At 53.6% G+C, this 12641-nt stretch overlaps 4 protein-coding genes across 4 annotated transcripts; 1 reads left to right on the forward strand and 3 right to left on the reverse strand.

Annotated features, from left to right (window-relative positions):
* Positions 1 to 138: 138 nt before the first annotated feature.
* On the reverse strand, positions 139 to 1138 carry KD926_010474 (PaaI family thioesterase; the record flags this gene model as incomplete). Its single annotated transcript, XM_053102840.1, has 2 exons — positions 139 to 914; positions 1000 to 1138. 2 exons carry the CDS (start codon positions 1136 to 1138, stop codon positions 139 to 141), a joined length of 915 nt encoding a protein of 304 aa, XP_052953720.1.
* Positions 1139 to 2299: 1161 nt separating this feature from the next.
* Positions 2300 to 5004, forward strand: KD926_010475 (glycoside hydrolase family 92 protein; the record flags this gene model as incomplete). Its single annotated transcript, XM_053102841.1, has 7 exons — positions 2300 to 2438; positions 2521 to 3164; positions 3214 to 3536; positions 3584 to 3723; positions 3773 to 4221; positions 4277 to 4377; positions 4431 to 5004. 7 exons carry the CDS (start codon positions 2300 to 2302, stop codon positions 5002 to 5004), a joined length of 2370 nt encoding a protein of 789 aa, XP_052953721.1.
* An 801-nt stretch (positions 5005 to 5805) lies between these two features.
* On the reverse strand, positions 5806 to 7316 carry KD926_010476 (glycine decarboxylase subunit T; the record flags this gene model as incomplete). Its single annotated transcript, XM_053102842.1, has 2 exons — positions 5806 to 6859; positions 6931 to 7316. 2 exons carry the CDS (start codon positions 7314 to 7316, stop codon positions 5806 to 5808), a joined length of 1440 nt encoding a protein of 479 aa, XP_052953722.1.
* A 924-nt stretch (positions 7317 to 8240) lies between these two features.
* KD926_010477 (putative neutral amino acid permease) lies at positions 8241 to 9963 on the reverse strand (the record flags this gene model as incomplete). Its single annotated transcript, XM_053102843.1, has 5 exons — positions 8241 to 8321; positions 8383 to 9306; positions 9362 to 9488; positions 9544 to 9686; positions 9754 to 9963. The coding sequence occupies 5 exons, from the start codon at positions 9961 to 9963 to the stop codon at positions 8241 to 8243; spliced, it is 1485 nt and encodes a 494-aa protein (XP_052953723.1).
* Between the last annotated feature and the right edge of the window lie 2678 nt (positions 9964 to 12641).

Genomic DNA, 12641 nt, shown 5'->3' on the forward strand with positions numbered 1-12641 from the left:
ATGACAAATATAAGCCCATCTATACGCCGGCCTTGTCCCGAACCCCGGGATATAGACATCCCCCCAGATAGCCCCCATTTAGTCTAATTTCTAGTTGGTGACTTTGTAGAGACTCGACATAGCCTGTGAATAATGTTGTCAGCGTACTTTCTCATTTCGTCTCAAGCCAGTCGGTGATCCTACCGCAGCCTGCTTGGGCTCGACAAACAGCGCCTTCGCTTCCACCAGGACAACCGGCTCCTTGCCCTCCTCAGGCAAAGTCTCGATGCGTCCCTCCACCCACGCCTTCCGGCCATCGACCTTCACGGTTTCGGCCCGCAGCACGACGTAGGCCTCGGCCATGGCGGGCCGACGGTAGTCGATGCTCAGGTTGGCCGTCACGCCCACCCCGTTCGGCAGAGCAGGGAAACAGCACCGCCCCATGGCTTCGTCCAGCAGAGTAGCCAACAGACCGCCGTGCACAATACCCGGGTGACCACAGATATTCGAGCCCAGGTAAAACATAGAGATCAGGCTCTTGCCACCCTCCTCGCAGAAGATATACGGCGGCACCACGATCTTTTCCGGGCCCGCGAGCGTACCGGCCGTCAGATTGCGGGTGCGCATCTGCTCTGGGATCTTCAGATGAGGGCGCGATTCGGTGAACGCCGGGTTCTCCCGCAGCGACACGGCGAGCGGGTGGTTGCGGATGAAGTCTTCCACCTCCTGGGAGATCGCATCGGGAGGGATGAACGACGTGAGGGTCTCCTCGTCGGTGGGCAGGGCAACCGTCATCATGCGCGACACGGTTTTCTGGGTCTGGTAGGCTAATCCGGCGGCGAAGGCAAGGACTGCGATGGACGTGAATCCCACGAAGCGACGAAAGCGGGACTGAGGCTTGGGGAGCTCGGGTGAGACAGGAGAGGAGGCAGCTTCTGCCGTGAGGGATTCAGGGGATCAGCAAGTCGTCGGACGGCCGGGAGCATGGAGTATGAATCAGGGAAAAGGACGGCCACCTACCGGCAGAGTACAATCGAAGACGATTCTGACGGGTTAGACGCACGAACCACGGGGCATTATTTGTAGGATTCAAGGTGAGACCGAGCCTGGTCGTGGTGGGGACCGCCCGAAAGAATCTCGACGCCGGGACTCGCGGCATGGCGGAGACGGAGGAATGGATCCCAGAGGCAGGCTTCCGAGGCTCTTTTGCTTTCTAGCGTTTACAGGGAACGCGATGGGACTGAAAAATGGGGACTCCCGATCAGCGCAAGTGATGGCAGCGTGACCCAGGGAGGTTCATCGCCAACGGTCTTTCATGCACCGAAGATCCTCGGGGCATTCTCCTCGTCTGATTGGCGGAGGGGGAGGCGGACAAGACCGAGAGAACCTCGGCTGATTAAAGCCCACGAGATAACTATGAGGAGAAGAAAGAGAAAGAAGAGGGGACAGATGAAGGGAAAGAAGAAGGGAGGTCCATGATGCCGAGAGTCACGCTTCAATCCTCGAGCGATGCCCTCTTGGACTCTCTGAAAAGCGCGCGATGAGCCCTCACGGTATGCCTGCCCCTGGCACGTGACGGGCGCCCTCTCCCAAGTGGACCTTCTTCCTTTTCCTTTCTTCATCTGTGGTCAGGGATCCACCTGCAACGGCCGGCGGAGAACTTTCGATCTGATGCCGTCCCATAATGGTCCAGGAATGCGGGCTTGGATGGGAAAGAATAGACGGCCTTGATCGAACTCCGGGACTCCACGACCTTAAATGTCGTCTCCGGGTGGAATGATGTCTGGCCGCATCATCGTCCGGACTGCATGTCGGCCCGAGTCCAAACAAGGGAAGGTAAACAGTCGAGTCCGTCGAATTTCTCCGTCTCCCGTCGTCTGGAGTCTGTACGAAGGCTGTACGACATGGACACGGGGTGACTCCGTAGCTCCATCCTGTCAGGGCATGGCGCTGAATCTCCCCGGATTGGATCGATCCTCCACATTTATCGACTCTAGCGTGAACCGCTCATTTCCCTTAGCCCTAACCGATAACCATTCTCTCCTACTGTTGGTGAGACATGCGTCGATCTTCAGGGGCACGTTGCATTTTTCTCGTCGCCTGCAGCATGCCTGCAGTTATATTAGCTCTAGCTATCGAAGACTCCCTATCATGAAATGGCCCATTCCCAGAGTCCGGCGCCCCTTGCTGGGCTGTTGCCAGACAGCATGCCGGGAAGGAACCCTCTGGCCGGCGTAAAGCAATTATTGTCATCGACTCGCCATTCTTGAATACTCCTGTCACTCTTTCAATCTGTCAACTGTAATTTTCCCCAGTAATTATGGCCCTTCGTCGCGCGTTCGCGCTTCTGGCCGTAACGCCATGCGTTCTGGGCTCGTCCGACGACTCCCTTCCTCCGGCGCCTGACAATCACGATGTCCTACAATACGTCGATCCACTCATTGGGAGTGCAAATGGAGGTATCTGCCTGCTCTGCGGAATCGTCTCGGTACATCGTCTTCTTGCTCGTCCAATGCTAATGAGGATGATTTTCTCGTCCAGGAAATGTCTTCGCAGGCGCCTCCCTGCCTTACGGCATGGCCAAAGCCGTGGCCGATACCGACTCTCAGAGCAACCAGGGAGGCTTCGCGTACGATGGTAGTCGGATCACCGGATTCTCCAGTCTGCATGATTCGGGAACCGGAGGTCAGGCCTCTCTCGGAAACTATCCTCTGTTCCCCTACGTGAAATGTCGCGACGACGATGTCAATGGCTGTGTATATCCTAAGAAACAGCGGAAGACGACTTACGTATCCGAGTCGGTCAAGGCAAACCCGGGTTACTTTGGGCTTACGATGGAGTCGGGCATCCATGTGGACATGACGGTGGCTCACCACACGTCCCTAGTTCAGTTCAAGTTCCCGACGGATGATAAATCGAGTCCGCTGATTCTTCTGGACCTGACCGATTTATCGGACACACGTCAGGACAATGGGACTGTCTCCGTCGATCCCATAACAAGCCGCATGACCGGGCATGCTCGCTTTCAACCGAGCTTTGGTAGCGGCACCTACGTTCCTTATTTTTGCGTCGACTTTGACAGTGCGGCGAAAGTGCGCGACCACGGCATTTTCATCAACTCGCGAGCAAGCACCGATGTAAATCACCTCGACATCTCGCGAAGCATAAATGGGTATCCACTTCCGGTTCGTGCCCCACTCCCTGTCTCCCATACTTGGAGCTGACATTTTGTAGGGCGGCGCATTTGTCCGTTTTGAATCAGCCCCGAATATCACGGTGCAGGCGCGAACCGGTCTCAGTTTCATCAGCAGCGAACAGGCATGCCGAAACGCCGAAGCCGAAATCCCCAACTTTGACTTTGAGGCTACCCATTCTGCGGCAGTCGAGTTGTGGACGGAGAAGATGGCCCCAATCCGCGTGTCAAAACAGGGAGTTAACTCGTCGATCTTGACAAACTTCTACAGTGGTATTTATCGCACTATGATCAACCCTCAAGATTACACTGGGGAGAACCCTCTATGGAAGAGCAAGGAGCCGTATTTTGATTCGTTCTACTGGTATGTATGCCTATTCTCTGTGGATCCTCTTTCTAATAGTCAACCAGCCTCTGGGATTCTTTCCGGTCTCAATTGCCTTTCCTGACCATCTTTGACCCGGCGTCTCTGGCCCGAATGATCCGCTCGTTGATCGATACCCAAAAGAACCTGGGATGGCTTCCTGATTGCCGCATGTCTCTCTGCAAGGGTTTGTGTCCCATCTATCGTCGGTACGGTAGTGACTAACCCCATGTTAGGGTATACCCAAGGTGGTTCCAACGCGGATGTTATTCTTGCGGACGCATACCTTAAGGGCATTACGAAAGACATTGACTGGCAGGCAGGATATGCAGCGGTGAAGAAGGACGCCGAAGAGGAGCCCTATGACTGGTCCAACGAAGGCCGAGGGGGACTGGTCAGCTGGAAATCACTCAATTACATCCCGGTGGAAGATTTCGACTATCACGGGTTTGGGCCCATGACGCGGAGTATCTCTCGTACGCTGGAATACTGCTACGACGACTTCACTATCGCGCAGATGGCCCGTGGCTTGGGCAAGACGGATGACGCAGAGAAATACGAAACTAGCTCTCGCTACTGGGAGAACCTGTTTCGAGAGGATCAGACCTCGTTCCTCAATGGGACGGATACGGGATTCAGAGGCTTCTTCCAGCCGAAGTATCTGAATGGGACCTGGGGATACCAGGTATACTATCTTGTGTTTTACCCATGATATAACACTAACCACTCACGAAATCCAGGATCCTATCACCTGCTCCAACATCGACACCAGCGGGCGAGCATGCTCGCTTCAAAACAACGCCGCCGAAACATTCGAGTCCAGCATCTGGGAATACCAATTGTACATTCCATCCTCCCCGCTGCCTCCGCACAACTACTAACATACAAATCCAGCTTCGTCCCTCACGACATGGCCACCCTAATCACCCACCTCGGCGGCCCCTCCCAATTCGTCCGCCGCCTCGACTACCTCCACGACACCGGCATCACCTACATCGGCAACGAGCCCTCCTTCCTCACCGTCTTCCAATACCACTACGCCGCTCGCCCCGCCAAATCCACCGCCCGCGCCCACTTCTACATCCCCAAATACTTCAACCCCGCCCCCGCCGGCCTCCCGGGCAACGACGACTCCGGCGCCATGGGCTCCTTCGTCGCCATGACCATGATGGGCCTCTTCCCGAACCCGGGCCAGAACGTGTACCTCATCACGACCCCGTTCTTCGAGTCCGTGTCCATCACTTCCCCGCTCACCGGGAACGTGGCTACCCTGCGCGCTGTCAACTTCGATCCTAGTTATCAGGATGTGTATATTCAGTCTGCGACGCTGGATGGGAAGCCGTATACGAAGAGCTGGGTGGGTCATGACTTCTTCACGGAGGGGAGAGAGCTGGTGTTGGTTTTGGGGAGGAATGAGAGTTCCTGGGGCACGGGAGAGAATGATCTGCCGCCTTCGTTGTCGACTTAGGTTTTATTTCTGCTTCTTTTTCTTAAGGATGGAGGAAGGAGTGTTGGTAGGGTATTCTTACCTATTTGACTAGATACCTACTGTATTATTTCGGCAGTAGGGTAGGTAGAGTAAAGACCACGTTTGGGTTAGTTATTTTACTATGTGTCTATGTAATTAATGAAAATCAATAGACCGTAGTTCCTCAATGTTACTTCGTGATCCAACCAGGGAGAATTTCATCCACGTCATTGTCAGTGAGACCAATCTATTTATCTATGTTGAAATCGCATATCACAACCGACCGCTCAGTTCATTTTATAGTAATCCTAACGACGCTAATTGCCTAGCTTTCCTGATTGGAAAAAGATAAAGATAAGGATGTTGAAATAGGTAGGTAGGTAGGTAGGTAGGTAGGATATACATCCTCAACGACACAGATAGACATGACAAACGTATGAATGGTGGATGAATGGATGTGTAGGTAGGTAAGGTCGTGAGTAAGTATGAGACAAAGTTCAAATTGGAACAAATGAGATAAAGGGGAAACCAAAAACGAAGAATAAGGGAAATAATATCGTGATGTCTATATACAATTTGAAAGCCGTTCGTCAATACTAGACGAACTACCCATTCTCATACCCAATACTGAGCTAAGGTTGACTAGCTCAGTTTGGCCACCTTCGGCTCACTCGTAAGGAGAGAGAAGAATATAAGAGGGTGGGGTAAGTAAGGCAAGACAAGGCAAGTGAAGCTGGGTATGTTTTGGTTCATAATGTTGTTTGAAATTTTTTTTTTTTTCTCTTTCTTTTCTTTTTGTTCCTAACCGCGGTAGAACTTGCTCTCGATCCATGGCATACCGACGACACTCGCCTTGCGAAGTCGATTCCGTACAAGGACACCAACCTCGGTGCCCTTCTTATGCATCCCCTGCTTGATATACCCCATGGCGATGTTCGTGCCATCCAGCGACGGACTGGGCAGCCCGGACGTGACGACCCCGATCTGGGTCTTGGAGTCATCGTTCAAGTCGACGATGACGGCGCCCTCGCGGGCCGGGGAGCCCTTCTCGACGGTGAAGCCGACGCGGCGCTGCGAGAGCGTCTTGGACGGAGACGCGATCTGGGGGAGGATGGCGGCGGAGCCGTTGAAGTTGGATGAGGGGGAGGTGGGGTCGCGACGGTCCTTGCCGACGACCCAGCCGAGCGAGGCCGCGGGGGGTGTTTGTGCCGTGGAGATGTCGTTGCCGTAGAGACACATGCCCGCTTCGAGGCGGAGGGAGTCGCGCGCCGCGAGACCCGCGAGACGGACCTGCGAAGGGTTGGAGAGAAGGAGGTCCGTTACTTGCGCGGGGAGGTCGGGGTGGCCGGCGGAGGGGATGGAGATCTCGAAGCCGTCTTCGCCCGTGTAGCCGGTGCGGGAGATCAGGAGGGGGTGGGCGGTGGGGGAGCCGTTGGGGAGAGTGAGGTGGAGGGAACGGCAGTTGCCGAAGTAGAGGGTGGTGAGGTCGGTTTCCGGGCCGGAGCCGTGGATGTGCGATTGCAGGACCTCGGCGGCGAGAGGGCCCTGGAGGGCCACGAGGGCGCGATCGCTGAGGATCTCCCATTTCAGGCTGTCGGCGCCGTTGGCGCGCTTGTAGTTGTCGATCTCGGCTTCGAGGAAGGCTAGGTCCTCGTCGCGGCGGCCGGCGTTGGTGACGAAGTAGAAGGTGTCGGCGGACCGGCGGGTGATGACGGTGTCGTCGACGATGCCGCCGGTGGCTTCCTCCAGCAGGCAGGAGAGCGTGGACTGGTTGTCCTTGAGCTTGTCGAGGGAGGACGGGGTGACCTTCATCAGGAGCTCCTGGGCACCGGGGCCGCTAAGCTGGTGTTGCACCCTGGAGGAATTGTGTTAGAGACGCTGGATTCTGCTGGATAATGGCTCAATAGGGAACGCTGGGATACACACATGTGGCTCACGTCGAACAAGCTTGCTTTCTCCCGGGTCCATTTGTGACTCTCCACATGGCTGAGGTCGGAGTACTGGAGGGGCATGGAGTACCCCGCAAAGGGCACCATCTTGGCACCGCGGGCGACATGAAGGTCATAGAGCTGCGTCTGCTTGACGGGGCCCGAGGAGCTGGATGAGGCATAACGAGCACCACCGTTGGCAGCTAGAGAGCCTGTACGGGGAGAAGGGCGGGCAGCAGCAGCGAGCGGGGAGCGGAGACCGCGCGGAGAAGCGAAGTGCCGCGGGACGAGAGAAGAGCCATTGGCAACGGCAGGGGCAGTTTGGGAGAGCGATCTCGATCCCAGGAGATGAAGGCCTCTTCGCAAGGGCCGTACGGCAGACATGATGCAGTTCTGAAGAGTGTGTATAGGATGATTTACGGAAACAGAATCGGAGGAGCAACGCGAGGGTTGAAGAGCGGGACGGTCATGCGGAGATAGCGGGAAAGTCACATGGCGATAGGGCAGTCTTCCCGCGGACAACATCGGGCAACTTCTCTGCCTCCACAATTCGCAGTCGGGGATACGGTATAGAGTGTGGATACGGCTGTTATCACGGAATCTCAGTGATATTCAATTGTTTGAGTCTGAATTCTTCCCAGAAATTGAACAAGAGGGACGTCATTTGAGTCGAGCTTCAAGCACCCGACCCTAACCAGTAATCCCGAGGTAGATCCAGGATCTTCTATATACAAGTGGTGTTTATCAGCTAATCTAATCATATCAAAACAGAATATTATCTACTTGTTTTACCTGATCCTCCGGTTCTATTCTATCAACATGCTACCCCAGACGAAGCGGTGCGTGCCCGCACTGGGCAGTGATCCGACTCATATACTATCACGGAGTAAGTAGAGCGAGTGATCTACAACGACGATATAAATGCCCCAGGACCTGCTGCAAACAAGGGACAGGAGCAATGCTGCACTATCCATGAATCCCACCCTGGGTCTGGGACGGTCTCCAAGCCCCTTTTCTTTCAGCAGACCAGCTTCTGGCTGATCTACAGGGCTTTCTTGCTCGCGAGCAGTATGTTTTTCTTTTGTATTGACCCATGACAATAAAGGTTGGTCTGTATGAAAGATCAAGATCCCTGGGTAGAAAACGGAAGATCTGCCCGCATCAGATAAGTCCGGCCATGAAGTCCATCGACATTAACACCGTCCCTTTCCTTGAGGGGTATTCGACATCGCAACATAAATTTCAGTCCTTTCCTCGAAACAGCACAATGAAAAAAAAAAAAATCAATCATGTCATGAAAATTAATCATTAAAGTCCGTTATTGGCGCAGGAAAAGGGGCTTCCCACGGTTCCGGCCCGATAGTTCAAGATCACACTCTCAACAGAAGCCTAATGTCTCGTTAGTAAGTCTGCCCTATAACCAAATTGGTAAAAGAAAGAAAAGGCTTACATAGGTGCCCGGTCCCAGGAAGAAGAACCCCACGCAAATCAAGAAGACGTTCAGAATGGCTCCGGCCCAGCCGCGAAAGCCTCGGGTTTTATAGAACCCCGGCCCGTAGTCCTCGCGTCTCATCCGGAGGTACGCAACGCCCCAGAAAATGAAACCGAAGAAGGAATCGAAGAGCGAACTCATGATGGAGAGCAGATCGGAAAAGAATGGGATGACCTGAGAGATGATAAAGGCCAAAATCCACAGGACAACCAAGATACCGGTCCACGAGGCCCAGCCGACGACTGTATGATTGCCCTTGTGACGAGTGCCATCGAACAGGCGGAAGAAGATGAAGCGCGCAGACACCGAAGCATACAGGACCCCGAGGAAGATCAATGTCGGAACCATGAAGGAGAAAGACACCTTCTTGTAGATGTCATTTCCCAGCGAACCAAATGCCGGCGCAGTCATGTACTGGTTACCGGTGTAGACATAGACAATGGATCCCGCCAAACTGAACACGATGATTTCGGCGATCGTGACCGCAGTAACCGATTTCCAGAAATCCTTGGGCTCCTTCATTTCGGCGATGAAACTTGGCAGGGTGATCTGGCCAATGAAGGTATAGCTGATGTTCAGGAAAGCGCTCACACCAGCGACAAAGGTCGTTCCCTTCACAGGGATGGCCGTTATGATGGGTTCACCCAACTTAGCGCTGTATCCCGCAGGATGGTCCTCAATTCCCGAAAAGATCATGGCCAGCAGAACCGAGATGAAGGTAGTCAGAGCCGAGAAGGTCGCCACTTTCGATAGAGTGCTAAACGTGCGCGGAAGCGAGAAGATAAGGGAAATAATGGCCGTGACCAGAGCAAACACGATCGAGCAGGTGGGGTGATTGGTGACCGTGTTCAAGTACTCAGCGCCGACTAAGCAGTGCAAACCCTAACTAGACGTCAGCTCTATTTCAATGCCAGAAGAGAACTGGGAGAAAACCAACCTGAATGAAAGTATTGTTCAGCAAGAACATAATGGCGGTCCCATACCAGGCGATTTTCGAATCCCAGAAGAGGATCTGACCAATGTCGCACACGTCACGCACATTGGGATGACGCAAACAAAATCTCCTAAGTCACTCATCAGTATGCGCGTGCCCGAACCGACAGCCAACGGCACACGAACCAGACAATCAGCGATGTATACAGTACAACCGCCGCGATAAATACGGTTAAGATCAACCCCGGAACGAGACCCAGAGTGGAATACGAGGAGGGAAATGACATGATCGCAAGACAGATGTACTCGGAGAAAAGCAGCGCCGCGGTCTGAAATAGTCTCCGGGTTAGCTATCGGTCAATTGCTTTTGTTTCTTGAATGCGCTTGCGACAGTACCTTTTGCCAACTGCAAGTGCGGTACTTGATAGAGTTCCCGGCCTCCAACTCAATCTGTCGTCCGATATCTCCTCCCTCAGATCCAGAGTCCATTCCGATGGGCTGCTGAGTCTCGGGATCCAGTTTCATCTTGTCATTGGCGGGATCGAGCTGGTCGGAAGTGAAGGAGGGCCTACGGCCTGCGACCTGGGCTGTGCTGTACTCCGCCATTTGATGGAGCGGACGAACCGCAGGTGGAAAGAATCGATGGAATGAGTAAAGGAAATGACGTTCAAGGGTCGCAGATGCATGTACTGCTCCTGTCGGCGATCAGAAAAGGGAAGTACTAGGCGGAGAGGATATCTAGAGGAAGTAGGGTTAACGACGGGTGGACAAGGCAACGAGATTCCCGGGCTGTGAAGACGAGCAATGGGTTGAAATGACCGAGCAGGCGCGGACAGGAGACTTTAAGAGATCAACGCGAATGAAGCGAGTGAAGAAATACGCAAGCGAGTGTTCGCTCGGCCAGGTGGGAAGTGGGAAGTGCAATGGACCTACCGGAAAGTCGACAGGCGGCGGGCCAAGAGACCAAGGCACCGGACGAGGGGCGAAAAGTCTTGGGAGAGAATCAAGAAAGGGCGAAGCAAAGCCAAGGGACGAGACTAGAGGCTTAAGAGGGCGAGTGGGATGGGAATCCCGGATATTCTTTTTTCTTCGTTTTTATCTGGTTGTCACGTTGGCGGCGATTAACTTTCTAGCCATGGGGGTCTAATTTAATTGCATCCTTTCGGTGAAGATCGACCGATAAGAGCGGTAGGAAAGTCAGATAATAAAATTAAAATATAATTAAATATTCCATATTCAATATTTAGTATTAGGATTTTAATCTAAACTCCGAGTCCAGCCAAACGTGATCAATGCGGCCAATCCGCCATGGCCACTGCTGACCCTACAGCTAGACTGCTACAGACCATGACGTGCTCGGCGTGGGGCGCTGGATGGTGACGGCACTTAACTTTGAATCCCTGGCCTTTCCTCCCTGTTGCTTTCCACGGACCTGGATGCCCCCTGAGCAAATGGGAAATTACCACGGCCATGGCTGTCCTACGATCACACCGAGCGATTCAAGTGGAATTTTTTCCTCGCCGCTTTTCTTATTGCATGGAGGCTTACCCGAAGCGAGCTAGTGGCAGCATTCCACGATATACAGCGGGCCTGGGGCAACCTTTCTGACTTTCTCCCCCAAGTCTCCACCCCCCGTGTTGACTTCCCGCCAATGAGCCAGGCGGAGTCATCCGAGTTTTCTCGGGCCCCGCAAGCGTCTTTCTTTTCCGGCGGTTGTCTTTGGCTTGCCTCTTTCGGGCTTTCTTGGCTGTCGGCTGCGTGCGACCTGCGAACACGGTCGATGATTCATCCACTCTCTTTTTATGAACAGTTTTATGCACGACCATGCGGATAATTCTTGGCAGATGACAGGACTGCAGATGCGGGGAACGTAGAAAAAGAAAAAGAAAACGAACAGAACAGAACGGCCGCTGGTTGGTTTTAACCTCGAGCACGCTATGCACTAGCTGATGGCGTGATCGTCGTTCCACGTGTGCCTTCACTCTCTACGCCTTCGTTTGCCTCTCCAGGCCACTCCCCAGTGCCAGCCCAGTCACGGGCGGTTCCTGAGCCCTGGCGTCGTATGACGGGGATGCCTCGTTATCATATGGTCTTTTATCTCCAAGCACCGTTTCTTTGTCTGACGAAACCACCCCCTCCCTCTCTACATCGCAACGGAAGCCACCTACCTCATCGGCGCCAATCATAGTCACTCTCCCTCTGCATCAGGCTCCCAATGCAGAATCCTTGACTCTCCAGTTCAGCTGTCTGCAGGGTTCTGGTAGATAGTGAATCCATTCTACCAGCACATCTAGGATCTCTCGAGGTTCCACGGCTCAATTTCCCCATCTGCTCCAGACCTTTTGCAAACCGTTACGGTCGGGGAATTTCCAAACCTAAAGTGTACCTGTCGGGGATGAGGGAGGGTGGTGCTGGTATCTACTTGGTGCATACAAACATGTTCACATGTTACTCCTTCCTAGCAGTCCCTGCCCTGCCCACCGGGCTCTCCTTGCATGTTCTCGATCTTTGTGCCTGTCCCACTCACCGATGCCATGCCATGCCATGCCACTGCACCCCCACTTCCCGATGCCGACTGTCGGGTTTAGGGCTGGCCTAGCCTCAGTAAGGTGTGCATCCCACCCAGGAAGTCCTAAATCCGCGTAGGGCAACCAGATGAAAAACAATGCATTAAGCACGCCATCGACCTCTTGGGGCGAAGGAGTAAGATTAAGGCATCTATCTCACACAGACGCCAACAGTATCCTCGTATCCAGTTCCCTAATACGGAGTACCACGGTCTAAGACAAGTGAAGTGATCCAGAACAGGAGTCGAGCGGATTCAAAATTTATAGTTTCCTTTTAGCTAGCCGGGGCCAGGTTAGCAGTTAGCTACTGTAGCCCCATCGGAGCTCAGCAATGCTTGTCATTTGGCCCCCGGTTCGCGTCCAATCGTTGCCTCGTCGCAACATGCAGGTGGTTCTACGTCGATGGTATCAGATTAGCGGTGATTGCACCATCTCGGGTCGGCCCACTTGGATGCGCCTTAGCATTCAATTCACTATATGTGGTTAGTAGTTAGTGGTAGGACGGAGTACGGAGTTCGAGCATCTACTTTTTATTTGTGGTGATGAAATTAAAGGAAAGTGCCATGAACCTATGTGAAGGGTGGTTTCTTTTCTCCTATATTTCGTACTGGGGTCAAGCTCACTCGAAGATACGGTAGATGCTCATCTATTCGGTCGCTGTAGATATCTCTCTAATTGATGCTTCATCCTTGTTCTCTTGTTCCTCATGCTTGTCGC

Source organism: Aspergillus affinis, assembly GCF_023601865.1.
Source record: "Aspergillus affinis strain CMG 70 chromosome Unknown NODE_80_length_173233_cov_86_490142, whole genome shotgun sequence".
In the NCBI taxonomy this organism is placed as follows: domain Eukaryota; kingdom Fungi; phylum Ascomycota; class Eurotiomycetes; order Eurotiales; family Aspergillaceae; genus Aspergillus; species Aspergillus affinis.